Source organism: Salvelinus namaycush, chromosome 16, assembly GCF_016432855.1.
Source record: "Salvelinus namaycush isolate Seneca chromosome 16, SaNama_1.0, whole genome shotgun sequence".
NCBI classification, from domain to species: domain Eukaryota; kingdom Metazoa; phylum Chordata; class Actinopteri; order Salmoniformes; family Salmonidae; genus Salvelinus; species Salvelinus namaycush.
In genome coordinates this window covers 37,928,812-37,947,218 of record NC_052322.1, presented here as the reverse complement: position 1 = coordinate 37,947,218, position 18,407 = coordinate 37,928,812, and the positions used below count along the sequence as shown (strand labels likewise).

The following is an 18,407-nucleotide window of genomic DNA, read 5'->3' as shown; positions in this document are numbered from 1 at the left end:
GCTCTTCAACCGATTGCTGCCCATTCCTTCCCGCCCGTCCAGCATCACTACTCTGGACGGTTCTGACTTAGAATATGTGGACAACTACAAATACCTAGGTGTCTGGTTAGACTGTAAACTCTCCTTCCAGACTCACATTAAGCATCTCCAATCCAAAATTAAATCTAGAATCGGCTTCCTATTTCGCAACAAAACATCCTTCACTCATGCTGCCAAACATACCCTCGTAAAACTGACTATCCTACCGATCCTTGACTTCGGTGATGTCATTTACAAAATAGCCTCCAACACTCTACTCAACAAATTGGATGCAGTCTATCACAGTGCCATCCATTTGGTCACCAAAGCCCCATATACTACCCACCACTGCGACCTGTATGCTCTCGTTGGCTGGCCCTCGCTTCATATTCGTCGCCAAACCCACTGGCTCCAGGTCATCTATAAGTCTTTGCTAGGTAAAGCCCCGCCTTATCTCAGCTCACTGGTCACCATAGCAGCACCCACCCGCAGCACGCGCTCCAGCAGGTATATTTCACTGGTCATCCCCAAAGCCAACTCCTCCTTTGGCCACCTTTCCTTCCAGTTCTCTGCTGCCAATGACTGCAACGAACTACAAAAATCACTGAAACTGAAGACTCATATCTCCCTCACTAACTTTAAGCACCAGCTGTCAGAGCAGCTTACAGATCACTGCACCTGTTCACAGCCCGTCTGTAAATAGCCCATCCAACTACTTCATCCCCATACTGTTATTTTTTAAAATTATTTAGCTCCTTTGCACCGAAGTATCCCTACTTGCACACTCATCTTCTGCACATCTATCACTCCAGTGTTTAATTGCTATATTGTAATTATTTCGCCACTATGGCCTATTTATCGCCTTACCTCCCTTATCCTACCTCATTTGCACACACTGTATATAGACTTTTTCTATTGTATTATTGACTGTATGTTTGTTTATTCCATGTGTAACTCTGTGTTGTTTTTGTCGCACTGCTTTGCTTTATCTTGGCCAGGTCGCAGTTGTAAATGAGAAATTGTTCTCAACTAGCCAACCTGGTTAAATAAAGGTGAAATAAAAAAAATTAAAATGAGTGGCCTTTGAATGCTCTGCTTTTAAAGAGCAGTGTGACAGAACTGGTTAGTGTTCTGATTTGGAATCTCATTTGTCCTCGGCCCAGTTCTTCATCCCTCTCTGTTCCTCTAGTCCTCATCATAGTTCTCTTTGATGGTCATCGAGGTCATCACGTTTAATGTTCTCATGGGATCCCTGTTGTCCATGACTACCAGAGTGTTTGTTCCCACTCTCCCTTATGGCATGTGCAGGGACATAAGTGCCTTTGTCATGGCTGTAGGTAGCAAATGCCAAATGGTGTTACTGACTGACAAAGCTATTATTGGGGACAAAGGGCAGACTTTTGTTACAGGAGTAGAGCATCATGCCGATCATTTTCTATCCTGTAACTTAGACAAAGCATGTCGTTTTCATATAGTTTTATTCTATGACCCCCCCCGCCTACAGGAACAAGGTGCTGAACATCTCACAAGGGCTGGACTACCCAGGATCCATCAACTGGGAGCTGTTGCTGTGCCTGGCGGCTGTCTGGGTGATGGTGTACTTCTGTGTGTGGAAGGGGGTAAAGTCCACAGGCAAGGTAACTAATACACATTTCTGCAGGCTCTGAAAAGCTCATTGTTATCTTATTAGTTATATGAGCACCACGATGGTGACTGCAGTGAACACGTGACTCACTCTGGTCCTTAGGTATCTCCTATAGCTAACTGTTATGTAACAGACTATCCTCCGGCCGTGGCAGACAGATTGCTTTACATCAGCTCAGGTCACTGCACTGGTCTCTGATTGGATACCTGCATTAGAACAACTCAGTGGCTAATGCAGCTGCAGTGAAAGGATATTGCTGTGTGGTATCAAACATAGTCTGGAATGATATTAAAACAGCGAGAAAGGTTACTGAGAAAAGTAACAAATAGATGTGAAAGGGGGTTAAAATGTATAGACATACAGTTCTCCCAGAGAGAAAGAGGAGATAGATTTGTAGCTATAGCCAGATAGGTTTCTAATTTAGTTCTGGCTATGGTAATAGCCTCTCAGTCATGAGTGAATGAGAAGGCATTGTGACTTTTTCCTAACCTTGTGTGATTCACATAGTGCCACCCTCTCCTGCTGTGTGACAGCAAGGCAATGATGAGGCAGTGTTGCTATAGCAACATCAAGAGGACAGGGGGTGTGGCTATGACATATCACAAAGTGTCCCTGTCACATGGTGCGTTCTGATTGGTGGGCAGTTGGTAGGTTGACTGCAGTGCGACGTGACTGGGGCCCTGTGCGAATATTCCAACAGCCATGTTTTCTGCTTGTTGACGTGGGATCACATCCAAGCCTCTTTAAACGACATCAGTGTTTATCTCCGGCGCGGGTCCATTTTATATGGATCTCTATCAGGATTTCTAGATCACTTCATATGTAGCAGCACTTTCTGTCCAGATAATGAGATCAACCTCTAGTGTTCATTAACATTTGATTGTTTTTATATGTTTATAGTAATGATATTAAAATGGATTCATCATTGCTCCACCTGTACTTACAGTTTATCTTTAAGAGATCATTAGGTTAGGTCAGAGCTGCTCACATTTTAGCAAGAGGGAATTTTGATAGATTTGTATTTTTATTCTTTAAGGGATAGGCTTAGTGATGTAATTAATTAATGACAATTAGCCATACATCCACAACATTTATAGATGCAATGTATAGAAGTTTTCTCTCGTTAATATTACACGTTTTCAGGTAAGGGCCTATTAAGGTTGCTAATCAAAGATAAGTGCTTGAGTAATGATTATACAAAATGGGTTTGTTATATGAATAAGGGCTTGGTCGAGAATGGGTGTCCTACATTAGCTGTGTATTTAGGTCAAGTAGACTGGGCTACGGAGAGTAGGTAGTCATGCCTGAAGGTGTGCCTGGGCCGCCAAGTCACAAAAACAATTGGCTTTGAAATCTAACAGCCTTGTAGAAAATCTCTTTATAATACAGTGGTTCATATGGCACTAGGTCAAAGTTCAGTGTTTGAAACGTTCACCTGATTAGATAAAGACTTCCACTTAGGTCTATCTTGTACGGGTGCTAGGTTGGCAGGAATGCAATAAATTATATTCCCATTGCTCATATGAAAAGTCCCCAGCATGTCACTGTGACTGCAATCCCCGTGTGTAAGACACCATTGACAAAGGTAGTTCTGCAGTCTGAAATGTGAATGATCAGCCAAACTGTAGTTATGTACAGCTCCTCACACTATGCATGTCAATGAAACTACAGCAGGCTGAAATGACATCCAATCATTTTAGGTCTCCGACTGCACCACTCTGCAAGTCTTCTCATAATGTGACATCTACAGGTGTAGTATCTTAATTAGATCACCCTGTTGTTGCAGGACATTTCCTGTACAACAGGAAATGCAAATGTGTAATGTATTCTAGTTTTTAAAAGGCATCTAAATTTAGTAATTTCCTCTTCAAAATTTTTGACTTGTATCGAACCCTACAACCCCTACAAAAATGATTCACATTTCCACGCAATAATACAAAAATGTCCAGTTGCTGCAGGATTATTTCATTGCTGTGAGAAACTGGTCAAATTAAGATCCTACATCTGTAACCGAAATATCATATGGATTTAGAATAATGACACTGGTCTTCCTGTTTCGCTGCAGATTGTGTATTTTACTGCCACGTTCCCCTACGTCGTCCTGATCATCCTCCTGGTGAGAGGGGTGACTCTTCCTGGTGCCTACGATGGAATCATGTACTACATCAAGCCTGACTGGTCCAAGCTTGGCGAGGCGCAGGTCCGACCCATCATCCACCCATCTGTCCACAGTCCTAACTGATTGATTATTCAGATTAGTTAACTCTGGTGCTGTGATGCAGATTAAACTGATCCGTTTTCATTATCCTTCCTGTCTGGTAGGTGTGGATTGATGCTGGCACACAAATCTTCTTCTCTTATGCTATTGGGCTTGGAGCTCTCACTGCCCTAGGCAGCTACAACAGATTCAACAATGACTGCTACAAGTAAGTGATATGACAGCTGAATGGTCTCACCTTGGCCTCTTGTTGCGCTTACTGTCTCCTGTATGATTCTGACTTGTTTTTTGTGATTATTCCTCCCTTTGTTTTTGTTTTTATTTCTGTCCAGGGATGCCTTCATGCTAGCTCTAATCAACAGTGGCACCAGTTTCTTTGCTGGCTTTGTGGTGTTCGCCATTCTAGGCTTCATGGCAAACGAGCAGGGAGTGGACATCTCCCAAGTGGCTGAAACAGGTATGCAGAACACACTCACACTTACACTACAGAGGTTGTCTTATATTCTGGCATCTCAAAACCTACCATGGTACTAACAGGAGAGTATTACTGAAGGCTTTGGTCCTCGTTGTTAGGAATGCATGAAACTGTTAATTGAAAGTGTTGATGTCATTGTTTTACCTTCACATTGGCAGCCCCTCTAGCACTGAGGAAGACAGCCGTACCTCTTCAATAATTTAGACCGATTCCGGTCCTCAAAGCTGAATCCTTATTTTATGCTTGTGCTGCACTTTTGGCAGTGCATTATTAATATGCTGAACTTTCAATATAGAAATGGCGCACAAATGAATGTGTAAAATGGAAACTTGCTGTACAGGATATAGGGTGTAGCAAGTCACTTGTTTACTCTACAGAAATGTGAAGATGAAATATTGTTGTTTAATGTGTCAGTAATGATATAGAAATATACCAACTATCAAGAAATGATTGAAATGCATGTTTGAATTGAGTCTGTCAGTATTTGAGAAATTCAAAATGTAAAAATGTATTTACATGAACTGTATGTAACTTGTACCTCAACCAAATGTTTTCTTACTGGAGTCACCTGTATTGATTCACAAGGAAATCAGTATTATAGAATTAAGTTCCTCTGATGGAGAGAGTGTGTGTGTGTGTGTGTGTGTGTGTGTGTGTGTGTGTGTGTGGGTGTGGGTGTCGGTATGTGTGTGTACGAGTGTGTGTGTTTGTGTACGAGTGTGTGTGTATGAATCTGAGAATGAACAGTATGTTTTCGTGTGTGTGTGTTTGTGTATTTGTGTATGTGAATTCTGTGTGATTCAAGAGAGAATATTCTGAGATCTCTTGGTATAGAGTATGAAAGACAGTGATGTGGATGATTTGTCCGTGTTTGTACGTGCTGGAATAGATGATCTGTATGACTGTTTGACAGTGAGGGGGACGCAGTGAGGAGAGATTGAGACATTGGCAGTGGCCATGTATTTGTCCATAACATCTAAATTGTTGTAAGAATTACATTTTTTTTGGTGTGTGAATTAACAAGAGATGTGTAATTACCAAACAACTGATAATTATTTGTATTAATAGACTTTCAAAGCACATGACATTCACAACTAATTCTATCCATTCAGTTATTTATAGGTTTACTGGAGAAGATAGCATCTGTGTGTGCCCGCCTCTGACATATCGCATGCTTTCACATCAGTGCTCTTGCATGTAACTTCCAAAAAATAATGACGTTAGTTTGCCAAATCAGTTAATAGTTTGTCCCATTTTCATTCAGTGTCTTAGATCTCTGTCTCAATCATTATTTTAATTTAGTATTGACTTATTGAGAATAGTAGGGAAGTAGACGTGTGTAGTCCATCACTATCTACACATGTTATTGGCTTCATGACAGTAGTTATAGATACATAGTCGGAAACGCACTGGATTGAATCATCCTGGACTTATCATCTATGAAATCCATCTCTACATATCACAAAATATTCTTTACTAATAGCATACTGAATTATATTTATAATATTTTACCCTGTAAGTTTAAATATTCACTATATTTATTCAGAAATACATTAGCACTATTATAATGTCGAACCCCATGTAGAAGAGTAGTCACCTATGGCCATAGCCATGCTGTTAAGGAATGAACACAACAAATAAACCAGTCAATTTGAGTCACTCTTCATGTTCCCCAATTAGTGCAGTGCATACCTGTCTCCTCACCAACCAAACCATGCATGAGATTTTCAATTACTGGACCATCTCATCAAAGAGACGATCAAACTCAAGTACAGCAGGAAGTTTAGACCTATACATCTTAGGGCTGGATTTAACCCTTCGAGGAAGTATCACGGAAGATCTGCGTTGAAATGTAAAGGTCATTTCTGATTGAGTCGTTTACCGTAAATGGAATCTCCATGAACGCGGGGAACATTGCCTTTAAATTTCAATCAAGCTACACCGCGGATCTTAACGTGATACTTCCACGATACGGATTGAAACCAGGCCCTTAGATTCAGCTCATCATACTAGGCTAAAGTTGACCAATTCCAAGACATTGTTTTGGCAGTACTCATCTGTAAAGACACCACTGGACTGGGATTTAACTGGAAGTACAACAAGGGTGGTCTTAGAAGTATTATGTCTATAATTTATATGACATATATTTTATTTTATTAGATCTCTTAAGCTGTATCTGTAAAATATCTATTAAAAACATTCAATGGGACAATGATGATGATAGCTACATTTTGAAATCTGCAATACTTTAAAAAATATTTTGTCCTAAGGACACCCTTGGTGAAATTCCTGTACCATCCCCCAGCATGATTCTGTCAACATAGTAGACAGACAGGGGACTTTGGACAGACAGTGTTACTGTGTTGCAGTAGCACAGTTGAGCAGGATTTTGTAGGAGGCAATTTACTAAGCACTGCTATTTACAGTGAAACCAATATTGAGTTAAAGTCCATCTGTTACTGCCTGCCCACACGCAGAAGGAGAGAGGTGGCGATGAAACTGATAGGCCTTGTTTAGCCCTAGTTACCCCTCTCATTTCAACTGTACAAATAGCTTTCTGTCACTCAATATTTACTATACTGGTACTACACATGAGTGCAGTTACTGTGTGTACATGTGTGCGTGTGTGCTTGTGTGTGTGTGTTTATGAGTGTGTGTGTGTGTGTGTGTGTGTGTGTGTGTGTGTGTGTGTGTGTGTGTGTGTGTGTGTGTGTGTGTGTTTGAGCGTTTGTTTATGTGTGTGTTTGAGCGTTTGTTTATGTGTGTGTTTGAGCGTTTGTTTATGTGTGTGTTTGAGCGTTTGTTTATGTGTGTGCAGGACTGTCTGTGAGAGTGTCAATAGGAGTGTGATTTTGTGAGAAGGTACATTAATGGATCTAGGCCCTGATTTTGGTTCAGCGTTAGACTCCTGTTTTTTTGCAAGTTGGTACGAACGAAAGAGAAAAACTCCCCTTCCTCATGAATCTTCTTATCCTTTTAACAGGGTTTCGGTTTATTTTCCTCAGTCCCATTCTATATGACTTGTGATTGACATCAGTTCATTGATCTATATCTCTATATATCTATATTTTCGATTTTTTAAGTATTAATTTAAGGATTATTTAACCAGGAACTTTGCCTCTTGAGATGTGCACATCTCGCTTTCAAGAGGGGTCCTGGAGCTGACTACTGTTGAAGGTAAACATCTGTTATCTAATGACAGCATTTACACCTTAATCCAGCCTAGTCAAAATCAGAACCAATGACTGCATTTACCGATCGCAGCAGAGGACAGGGCTAGAGAAAGCAAAGCAGTGACATGACAACATTTTCCAAGCGTAGGCCCAAATTCCCAAATCTAACTTTACTAAACCCAAACACAATAAAAACATTAACGGTAGAACTAACTTATTCGATAACTGTGTGTACACACAAGACACCTGACAAATTCTCCACCCCAGGCAGCAGCCCCATAGCCATAGCCCCATAATCTGCAAACATATCGAGAGCAATTTGCAAAACATGTGTTTTCAAGTTATTTTCTTATTTTTTTGTGTATGAACCTTGCAGTGGTTGCTATACCAGGACTAGTTCTGGTGGTGAAAGTACAGTGTCATACATCTTCACCTGTTCCATCCCTCTCATCTTCAATGAAAACATGGACCTATTTATAATGACACAACTAAAATTCTAATTTATCTAGTGAAATTTGTATAGTTGAAGCAGTTGTAACTATAAGCAAATATTGACCACCTCTCTCTTTGCTACTTCAGTGCAGTGTGTGTCTATAAACTACAATCTAAATTATGGTTACAACCAAGTACAGCAGAGTACAGCAAAAATCTCTTTATAATGCAAATATGTACCATGACCTTAAGTTTGTGAGTTCGCTATTATAGATGCGTTTTTATAGGTAGTGCAACTGTTTTACTTTTACTACCATAGTTAAGGCTACACAAGTTTAAATCTGCTATTTAAACTTGGTTGACTATACACTACCAAGTATTTACAGTAGTCAGCACATTCAGCCGTGTGACGCTCACCTGGCTTAAATTAATGTTACTATAGCTCCTACTTATTCATATGCATTAATAAAACGTTTGTTTGAGCATCATAAGGCATGAGCATCATTGATTCTTTTGAAAGTACCTCACTAACAATATACAACAAAAATCTAGAAAGCATGACGTTATACAATGCACATTGTTGTTAGACACTGAAATGATCATTATATCTAACTACTGCAATGACGCATTTAACAACTAAAGCCGCACTACTGTTGCGTTGACGGAATGCACAACAATAGAATCAAACAGGAGACAAAAAGGCAGCCAACATTGTCACATCCAGCTTTTGCACAATAGCACCTCACTCAGGTGCCTCTCTTTCTCTCTTTCTATCTCTCTATCTCCTTCTCCCTCTTTGCAGTACTGTACGTATGTGTGTAGAGTGTGTCTGTGTTAAGGGCTTAGTCTGAGCTGTAGGGTTGAGTCTCTCATTCCTACTTCTCTTCTACAGGTCCTGGCTTGGCCTTTATTGCGTATCCTAAAGCTGTGACTCTGATGCCAATGCCCCCGGTCTGGGCTGCTCTCTTCTTCTTTATGCTGCTCGTACTGGGTCTTGACAGTCAGGTAGGAGCAACTTTACACTACTGGACACAACACTTAAATGGTTGCCATTTGTTACAAACTTAAAGTATCTGGCCCAGATTACTCTCAATCCACTGGGCAAAAACTGGTTGTATCAACAATGTTTCTACCTCTTTTCACCCCCCCAACAAATCAATGTGATGGCATTGGAAAACTCATTGGATTTGTAAAAAGTCATCAACGTGACATCAAAGAGCATTTCCTATTATTTTTCATCTAACTTTGTACCTAAATCCAATGACATGGTGTCATGCTTAGTTGAATTCACATCAGTTGACAACTCAACCAAATGTAAATCAAAACTAGACGTTGAACTGATGTCTGTGCCCAGTGGGAAGCTTACTGAGTACAATTATATTTGTGTTTTCTCCTCTTCTATCCGCAGTTTGTTGGAGTGGAAGGTTTTGTAACTGGGATTCTAGATCTCTTTCCTGGAAAGTATTACATGCGCTATAAGCGTGAAATCTCTGTGGCAATCTGCTGTTTAATGTGCTTTATTATAGATCTCTCCATGGTTACACAGGTAAGTCACCACCGTTTGATGGGTGCTGATTCCATATTGTGTAACATCCATATCAGATGGTAATCACAAATTATTAATAATTATTCATTATTTCTCATGTGTGCCAACAGGGAGGGATGTATGTCTTCCAGCTTTTTGATTATTACTCCGCCAGCGGTATGACCCTGTTATGGCAAGCATTCTGGGAATGCATAGTTGTCAGCTGGGTCTACGGTAAGAAACATTAACTTTTGTGACAATTGATGTATTACCGTCCTATAAAGAGTAGCTTCAAGTTTTATTAGTCGTATGTACAGGATACACATGGTATATACCGTATAGCAGTATTTGTAGTTGTGCTTGTCGTCCATTCTTAGACAGCTCGAGTCTCTAACTGTGCCATTCTGTGTGTACAGGTGCTGACAGGTTCATGGATGACATTGCTCGTATGATTGGTTACCGGCCTTTTCCTTGGATGAAGTGGTGCTGGTCGTTTATTACTCCATGTGTTTGCATGGTAAGTGATGTACAATACTATACACATACAGTGGTATAGTGGAGGGCGTACGCAAGTATACGCCGTATACCCACTTATTTTTCAGTGGGCATTGTATACACTCAAGTCTTAATCCTCACGATGCGTATCAAAATGGTGTAGTGGAGATATACGCCGTATCAATTAATAAGGCTGATGGAACAGATCAGAATGTCTAGCTTAAAGTGTTGATCAAGTATTATTACTTCACATTTTAGGCGCAGCAATGTGCACACGACAGTAGGCCTTCGGGCAAATGTTCCAAAAATGCAATTTGCGGGAATATACAGTTCTAAAATGCACACAGCACATGCGCGAGATTTCATGGACAGAGATGGAAATATCTGTTCGAAATTTAGAAAGAGGGGAGATCTAAAGATGCAACAACTATCATAGGTTGCTATTTGATTAGGATAATGCCTTTGGCTCTAGACAATGAAATACATTTGAAAGAAAACCAATAGAACAGGAGAAAGCATATGAGGAAGTCTTTATTAAATAATACCTCCACATTTATATGGTGGGATTTTAGCTATATCCTACTTTGAAACCAAGTAGGACACGACTCATAATATGAAGTAAAACGTGCAGGTTCCAAATAATTGAGGAACATCTGCTAGATGGAAAGGCTTTCCCAAAAACCTTCTCTATTAAATGTTAACTACAAAGTAGTCTATGCCTACCTGTCAGAATGATATCATGATTATTTTCATCAATCCAGTTGCCATTTGTTTTGCAAAATGCATCTGATGTGTGTTACAAAAACACCACTAACCAAACAACAGTGCTAGGTGCATGCACACTAGAATTAAAGGGTAACTACACAAATAAATCTAAACTACTTAGATTTTTCCCAGACCTCCAAAGTGTTCTCCTGATGTGGTTAAAGCATTGTTATGGACTTAGAACATCCAATTTGGTTTTTCTACCAAACAAATGTGATTGAGAGCGAAAACCTGACTTAGTTGACAGGCTCATTCATCAGTTTCAATAGTAGGCCTACTATTAACCTACTTGCACAGTACAGCTTGGGTTGGCTTGACTGTGAAAGACCAATATGGGATTGATCATTTTACGTCATTCAGAGTGTTCACTGTTTCTCATAGAATTTTTCACACAGGGCAGCTTTCCTTCGGGCCGTTTGGGAAATGTTTGTCAAATTAGAGAATACCCACTTCTCCAGACGCCAATACACCACTGTACACACACATCCAGTCATGACTACATAGCCTGTCATTGTACATTTGTGCCTAATTGACCTGCCTGGTAAAATAATCATGTTTTTTTTGTCCTTCCACAGGGTATCTTCCTATTTCACCTGTTCAACTACAAACCTCTTACCTACAACAATACATATGTGTACCCATGGTGGGGTGAGGTGATTGGTTGGTGTATGGCTCTGATGTCCATGCTCTGTATTCCTGTCAGCGTGCTGTACAAGCTCTGCAGGGCCACTGGAACCTTCAAGGAGGTCAGTATCAATATCATACTGTGCTCCTTACCAACATGGGTGGCAGCTAGCCTAGCAGTTAGAGCGTTGGGCCAGTAACCCAAAGGTCGCCGGTTTGAATAACCGAGCCGCCAAGGTGAAAAATCTATCGTGCCCTTGAGCAAGGCACTTAACACACATGCCCTCACAAAACCTGTGGAACACTCAACACAGTTGAATGGTCTTTTTGAACCGTTGGTCACATTAATATTTCTATTAGATGATACAAATAATGGTAAAGACTTAGCATCGAGTAAGTGAGGGTGGAAAGGAGTTTACTGTATAAGCCATGAGAAAAATAGAATGCATAACATACAAAAGTGTAAATAATTAAGGGAAAATCAGAACGTGGAAACCTCAGTTGACAGTTGACAGCATGTAGCCTACTCTTTTAAAATAGCTTTTTTATTTCATTCTCACCCATCAGAATGAGTTATACAGCAGTTTGATTAGTATGGGTCTCCATGTCTTAAAGGAACATGTTTTCTCCTTCAGCGTTGGGAGAAGCTGACCAAACCACAATGGGGTCCCCATCACCTTGAATACATGGCGCCTGATACTGACATCAAGAGCCTGGCCTCCCTCTCTGCCAGCACCGAAGACAACAAGGTTATCATCTTTGAAAGTGGTATGTAGGCTATAGCCTACAGGAAAGCCTTTGACAACACTCTAAAGACCAGATGATTCTGGATCTTGGCCTAACCATGATAATTTATGTAATAATTAATGTATTCATTTGGGTTAATGACACAATCAAAAAAGGATTCACCTGGTAATTATGTGCAATTAATTAGAGGATGAAGATAATGTACACACACGGTTCTCTGAACCTATACAAAATCAATTCACAACCGTCTATTGGACGGTCGATAATCTTCACCTGGGATGTTGATAATCAATGTCCTGATTGGTCCATTCTATAAACTGGTGCCGTGTAGTCTTTGGGGGGGGGGGGGGGGGGGGGTTGATCTGATACCCAAACTGTCCCCCCCTGTCTGTGACTCCATCAGGCCAGAGCCATAGTCTACCAATGTGTAGCCCACCACCTCACCCAGTATGGCAGAATTTTTACAGGCTATCTTTAAGACTGATATGGAATTCCTTGAAATTACACATTACTGCAAGACCAATCATGTGGTACGGAGGGTTTGTGTATCAAACGGTGTAGTTCTCCTTTATAAGAAATCTTGCATAAAAATCTATTTGGCTAATTTGATACATGAAAATCTATGTATTACACATTGAGAGTAAGCACCTGTGGTATTCGGCGTATGTGACAAATAAAGTTTGATTTGAGATATGAATATATAATCAAAAGCATTAGTTCAATTGATATTATATCATATACTGTATAATACACTACAGTTTGTCGATTTGGCTGAGTTGATATATAAGATACAGCATTTTTTCCAATTGACTTCAATATCTGGCTTCTTTAGGCCCCTGAAGTTATGTAGTTGCCAAACTGTCAAAATGACCATCTTTGATCATTTGAGCTTGTGTAATGTGTCTTTCATGGTAACAATAGTCCTCAGAACTTTAGACATAAACTAAAGATTGATTCAGTGCCAAAATGGAGCATACTTGTCATTCTCTTGTTATTGATAGAGAATGGTTTTGGTTGCCATATACACTATCTATTTTTATTTGCCTAGATCAGTCTGATATATATTGTGTCTTCCGATTTAACTGTCTGATGTTTGGGAACATCTTGAAAGCAAACAATGCAGCTCTTACTCATGAAGCAGTTTAGATGCCTTGAAACATTTTCATTGATAAGTGTGTCTACAGATTTGAAAAGAAATCAACAATAATCACTAAATTTAACTGTTCTGTAAGATCTAAGATCACTCCTCTCTAATTCAAAAAAGGTGACTGGTTGATGTATTGCACGTAATGGCCATTAAAAACAAATAATCCAATACTTCCTCTGGCATTAACTTGCAAAATGATCACTTGGCCAAGTGGTAAGGATTTAAGGATTTACCTCATATTTCAACCAACCTATTGTTACAAAGACAAGTGCATCTCTGCAGCATGTAGGAGGACAGTATTTGGATCTAACTACAACATTGCCACAACAAGTAGCTGCTGTGCCATTTGCCAGTGACTGGAACAGGGTGATGAGTAACTAACTGTAAGGTGTTATATCATGAGTTTAACTCTGAGTATTACACACACAGTATTAATGTTGCAGCCGTACAGGAGCTGGACACGTAGATCATTGCCTTATGTTGTTTGTCTTAAATCTAGAGCCCATATGTCAACTCTGACTAGCCATATTCTTACCTGGTCCTCTGTGGAACAGTCTTGAAGATAACCAAATGGGAATTCTGCCATTTACCAGGATATGGATAACATATGATTTATTTTGATATTGAAAAGATCATTAGAATGTAAAATATATGAAATAATGCAATGCTAAAAACTACATTTGCACATTGTAAAATATCTCGCTAGCACTTTTAAAAAAAATCGTGTTAGAATAACAATTTTTGTTTTGTTTTACATATTGTAAAATAAATCAGAGATTTTATTTTGTGAAGGCTTTTATTTTGCTTATACATACAGTATAAAAAAAATATATTGAATATCTTGTGTGTTATATTTTAAAAAAGTTTGATGCAGTATGTAATTTTGATGAAGATTTCTAAGGGGAAGAGCATGTGCCATTGAGATGCTGCGATGCAGTACTACTCGAAAGGCTTGTGTGATTCATAACACACAGAAGGGATTTTTGGTTTCAAATATCAAGTGCTCCAGTGTTAAGTAGCCTAATAGATTATTTGTGTGTGTTTAATTACAGTATTTCCCTCAGACCACCCAGAGCTCAGTTAAACTTTAATATTTCTCAGAAAGACCTTCTAATTTGGTCCACACAACACAGGAGTATTCATTTGATTAAGAATTAAAAGATTTTGGAATATTTTTTTACTTGTGATTTCATCATTTTCAACATATTTCACGTCTGGCTTCAAGTGTAATTTATGTTCACTACTCAGAAGCAGTGTGCTCTCATTTGTAATTTAAAAAAAAATCATTAAGATTAAAAGTTCTTTTTTTATGGCAGATATTACAGAATTTGACAAGAAACAAAACTCTCTTTCTGTATATGCCTATTGACTGTCTGCCATGGTCCTCCTACACTAAACCTGGCATATAGAAAATACTCTAATGCTCTCCCACCTTTCAAAATTGAAAACCACATGGTAAAAGTGGTGGTTTTGGTTCTTGGTAATGAAACTTTGAGACAGAACAAACATTCCCTCCTAAATAAATGTAGTGCTAGAACTAAATGCACCTTTCATACTGTTGGTCTATGGACAAATGTAAGGATGAGGACACAAGGCAAGTTTTATAGCAAGGCTATGGTAACATAAATGTTAAGTTAGGAATCTTTTTTAACAACTTTTTTTACATTGGTTTTCCTTATAATACTCCTAGAATATAGCCTGGGTCGGTCAAAAGGTGAAACATTTAAATGTAGTCATTAAATGTAGAAAATCTAAATGAAATATACATAAGCAAAATCATATGTATGGTGTCATCTTTTGCGCTCTGCCAAATTGTTCTTGACAGTATCTTTAATCCAAAGTATGACTCACAAAGGGGAAATGTTGAATTGATAATGAAAGCTTTGTGGATCTAGTCTATATCATACAAAATGGTAAAACATTTAATAGATATGATAAAATACTCATTCCCCATTGTTGAATATGATTTGTTTATTTTAAAATCTACATTAAATCTTTTAAAATATTCTGTTTATATTATAAACTATACAGACCAATTACCATGGTTACAATGGAATATGTTGTAGTGTAATTATTGTATACAGTACATTAAACTGGAATATCCATCATTAGCTGATAAAGACTAACGCTAACCAACTATGCAAAGCTGTAAAGAAACACTTGTTGCGACAGTTGACAGTTGAATAGTCCTTATGGCATCTGCTGTATGATTGACAGTGAACAGATAGTAGTGCAAATGGAGCTACAACTCTCTCCTACACAGCTATCTCTCTTCCTCATCCCCTCTCTTTTTCCACGATGTCATTTTGAGTTTTGTTTTCACAAATCCTACACAAAGGCATGGAAAGAAGGGTACAATCAAGCCTGAGAAAATGGCATTTCATCATCCACTGAGTACTTTGGCAAAGGATACTGTCTTGAAAAAGATATAGTAACACTGTTGACTTCATCTAACTGTTATTATTGTACTCTGTATCATGTCAGATTTAACATCAGTCTTCCATTCATAACATAGAATAGTGATAAAGAGATACCTGTAAACCTATGTTGACATCCCAAGTGTTCCATCAACCTTGTCCCTCACAATTTATGAAGGGATTCATGCTTAATACCACTGTGATTCTGTGCTAAAAATCCACTCGCCCTATTCAAAATAACAAAATGGCAATAAAACTTACTTCAATAAAAATATTCTGTCTTTGTTTATACATTTGAAATTGTCGAACCAACTTTCAACAATTACCATTTTAAACATCTCAGGTTTAATTGTTCATTTGAATCCAAAGGATTTACATTTTATCCCATAATTTCAACTGGCAGACATTTTGAATCCCACCTTGTTAACTGGTGACCTTGTAATGGGTTCATGGTTCTGTGCTTGCACTGTGAGCAGGTGGTAAAAGTAATTTTATGATCAAGAGGTTAATTCAAGCTCACATCACTTTATTAATGCAGAAAAATATTTTCACAGAAATTGATAGGTATGAACCTCGGAGCCTGTAGGCATTAGCTAACAGCAGCAGTACGTTACCCGCTAATTCAACTCAAACCTTGGTCACCACTGTAAGGGGAGGCGATGGGATAGTTAATGCAGTTCAAACCGGTTTTAATGACAAATGCCCAGTTTGTCAGTGAAGTGCAGCTGCCATATTAAGCTAGGGCTCCAGCATGCTAAAGTTGGTTGGCTATGTTTAGCCAGTGCCCTCTGAGCTCTGGGCTATTTCTGTCTGGAGTCTAGAGCAGGTCGGCCTTCAGTCCTAAACTGTATCTGAGAGGGACAGCTGCCCCCCTCCCAGCACCTCAGATACCCCACGACATCCCCAGAGCAGGAAGCCATAGACACCCAATAGTGATGGGGTCTGATCACATTGGGTTGACTGGCATGGAGGCCTGGAGGTTAGCTGTTACAGATCACATTGGGTTGACTGGCATGGAGGCCTGGAGGTTAGCTGTTACAGATCACATTGGGTTGACTGGCATGGAGGCCTGGAGGTTAGCTGTTACAGATCACATTGGGTTGACTGGCATGGAGGCCTGGAGGTTAGCTGTTACAGATCACATTGGGTTGACTGGCATGGAGGCCTGGAGGTTAGCTGTTATAGATCACATTGGGTTGACTGGCATGGAGGCCTGGAGGTTAGCTGTTACAGATCACATTGGGTTGACTGGCATGGAGGCCTGGAGGTTAGCTGTTACAGATCACATTGGGTTGACTGGCATGGAGGCCTGGAGGTTAGCTGTTACAGATCACATTGTCAGCTGAGTGGGAGAGGGTGATTCTTTCCTCTAGTAGAGATTCTGAGGTTATGTCTCAACGGCAGGTGAAACGTCTCCCTGCTCACTTCCAAGCTAGTCTGTTCTAACTCACATTTTTGTCAATAAACAGACACTCTTATCCAGAGTGACTTACAGTTACTGCATTCATCTTAAGACAGCTAGGTTGGACCAACACATATCACTGGCATAGTAAGTACATTTTTTGTCAAAGTAGCCATCAGCTAGTAAGAAAATAATTAATTGCAAGTCAGGTCTACCATAACTGACAGAACATTTGAATGCAAAAAAAAGGACCAACCAATGTCAGATGATTTACCCAGAAAAACTGAAGCAGATAGTTTATCAGTGAGTGGTTTGGCACCAATCTCAGCTCAGGGTCAGATTACTGATTGGCAGGAAAACAGTTGATGTTTTACTTTTGGTCAAAGTTCAATTACTCTTTGGTTATTTTAATTGGTTGTCAGACAGTTGTAAAGAACACTTCACTCAGTCCCTAAAGTGTACTAGTAGTTATTGGCTATCATTTCTAGAATCAAACATCTGCATCAGCAACACAAGTCATTGAGCGTCTATATTCATCGCTTATTGGGGTGCACTTGTCACATGGACATCCCAGCCAGAACACATTCTTGATGGACATAGACAGGTTGGTTGTTTATTAACAAAACCGACACGTGCACAACAATGGGGCAAAACAGACATGGTTGGCTTAGACTGTTGACATGTCAACTATATTTAGTCTCTATGTTTATTGAAAACAAATACATTGTTACAGTTGCTGGTTAGCTAGCGAGTTTTTGCCATATTAGCATAGACATGACATCAGTCAAAACAAAACATGGTATCAATAACAAGATGAGCTGAAACTAGCCACCTATGAGTCCTCAAAAGGCAGGTTCTTGTTGCTAGCTATCTGAGCCTTCAGTTCAGAATCATAAACGCACACCTTTCGGCCTCGTCAATGCTCCGTGCATCATTTGTGATGTTGTCAGCCAACCCGTCTATAGTGTTCGAAAGGGAAGGAAACCCTACTGCATGAGCACAACCATTGATAGTGGCTAAAAGACTACTTATTACTCGTAAAAAAAACATTTTAAAAAACCAATGACACATGCTTAGTGTCATACGACTGGAAAGACAGGGTGCCTGGTCTTCAATCACACTCATGAAGGGAATTATTCAGAAAGCAGTTTTATCAAATCATGGTTGGATCATCATCAAGGATGATGCAATTAGGTCTCTGTGAGAGGCTGTTCTAGAACACAAATCTGTCTCTGTGAGAGGCTGTTCTAGAACAAACATCTATGTCTCTGTGAGGCTGTTTTAGAACAAACAACTATGTCTCTGTGAGAGGCTGATTTAGAAG

General features: G+C 39.5%; 1 protein-coding gene across 2 annotated transcripts in view; it reads left to right on the top strand.

The window, feature by feature from the left end:
- Positions 1–15,953, top strand: part of slc6a8 (solute carrier family 6 member 8) — a 26,325-nt gene extending 10,372 nt beyond the window's left edge. The window contains exons 4-13 of one of the 2 annotated variants that reach the window (XM_039011211.1): positions 1,523–1,655; positions 3,729–3,863; positions 3,986–4,089; positions 4,214–4,338; positions 8,854–8,966; positions 9,370–9,507; positions 9,618–9,720; positions 9,903–10,003; positions 11,322–11,492; positions 12,006–15,953. In XM_039011211.1, the coding sequence (XP_038867139.1) occupies positions 1,523–1,655; positions 3,729–3,863; positions 3,986–4,089; positions 4,214–4,338; positions 8,854–8,966; positions 9,370–9,507; positions 9,618–9,720; positions 9,903–10,003; positions 11,322–11,492; positions 12,006–12,146 (1,264 nt within the window). In that variant the 3' untranslated portion in view covers positions 12,147–15,953. Of the gene's footprint in view, positions 1–1,522; positions 1,656–3,728; positions 3,864–3,985; positions 4,090–4,213; positions 4,339–8,853; positions 8,967–9,369; positions 9,508–9,617; positions 9,721–9,902; positions 10,004–11,321; positions 11,493–11,985 lie in introns of both variants that reach the window. The other variant, XM_039011212.1, reaches the window with a different exon arrangement.
- Positions 15,954–18,407: the final 2,454 nt, after the last annotated feature.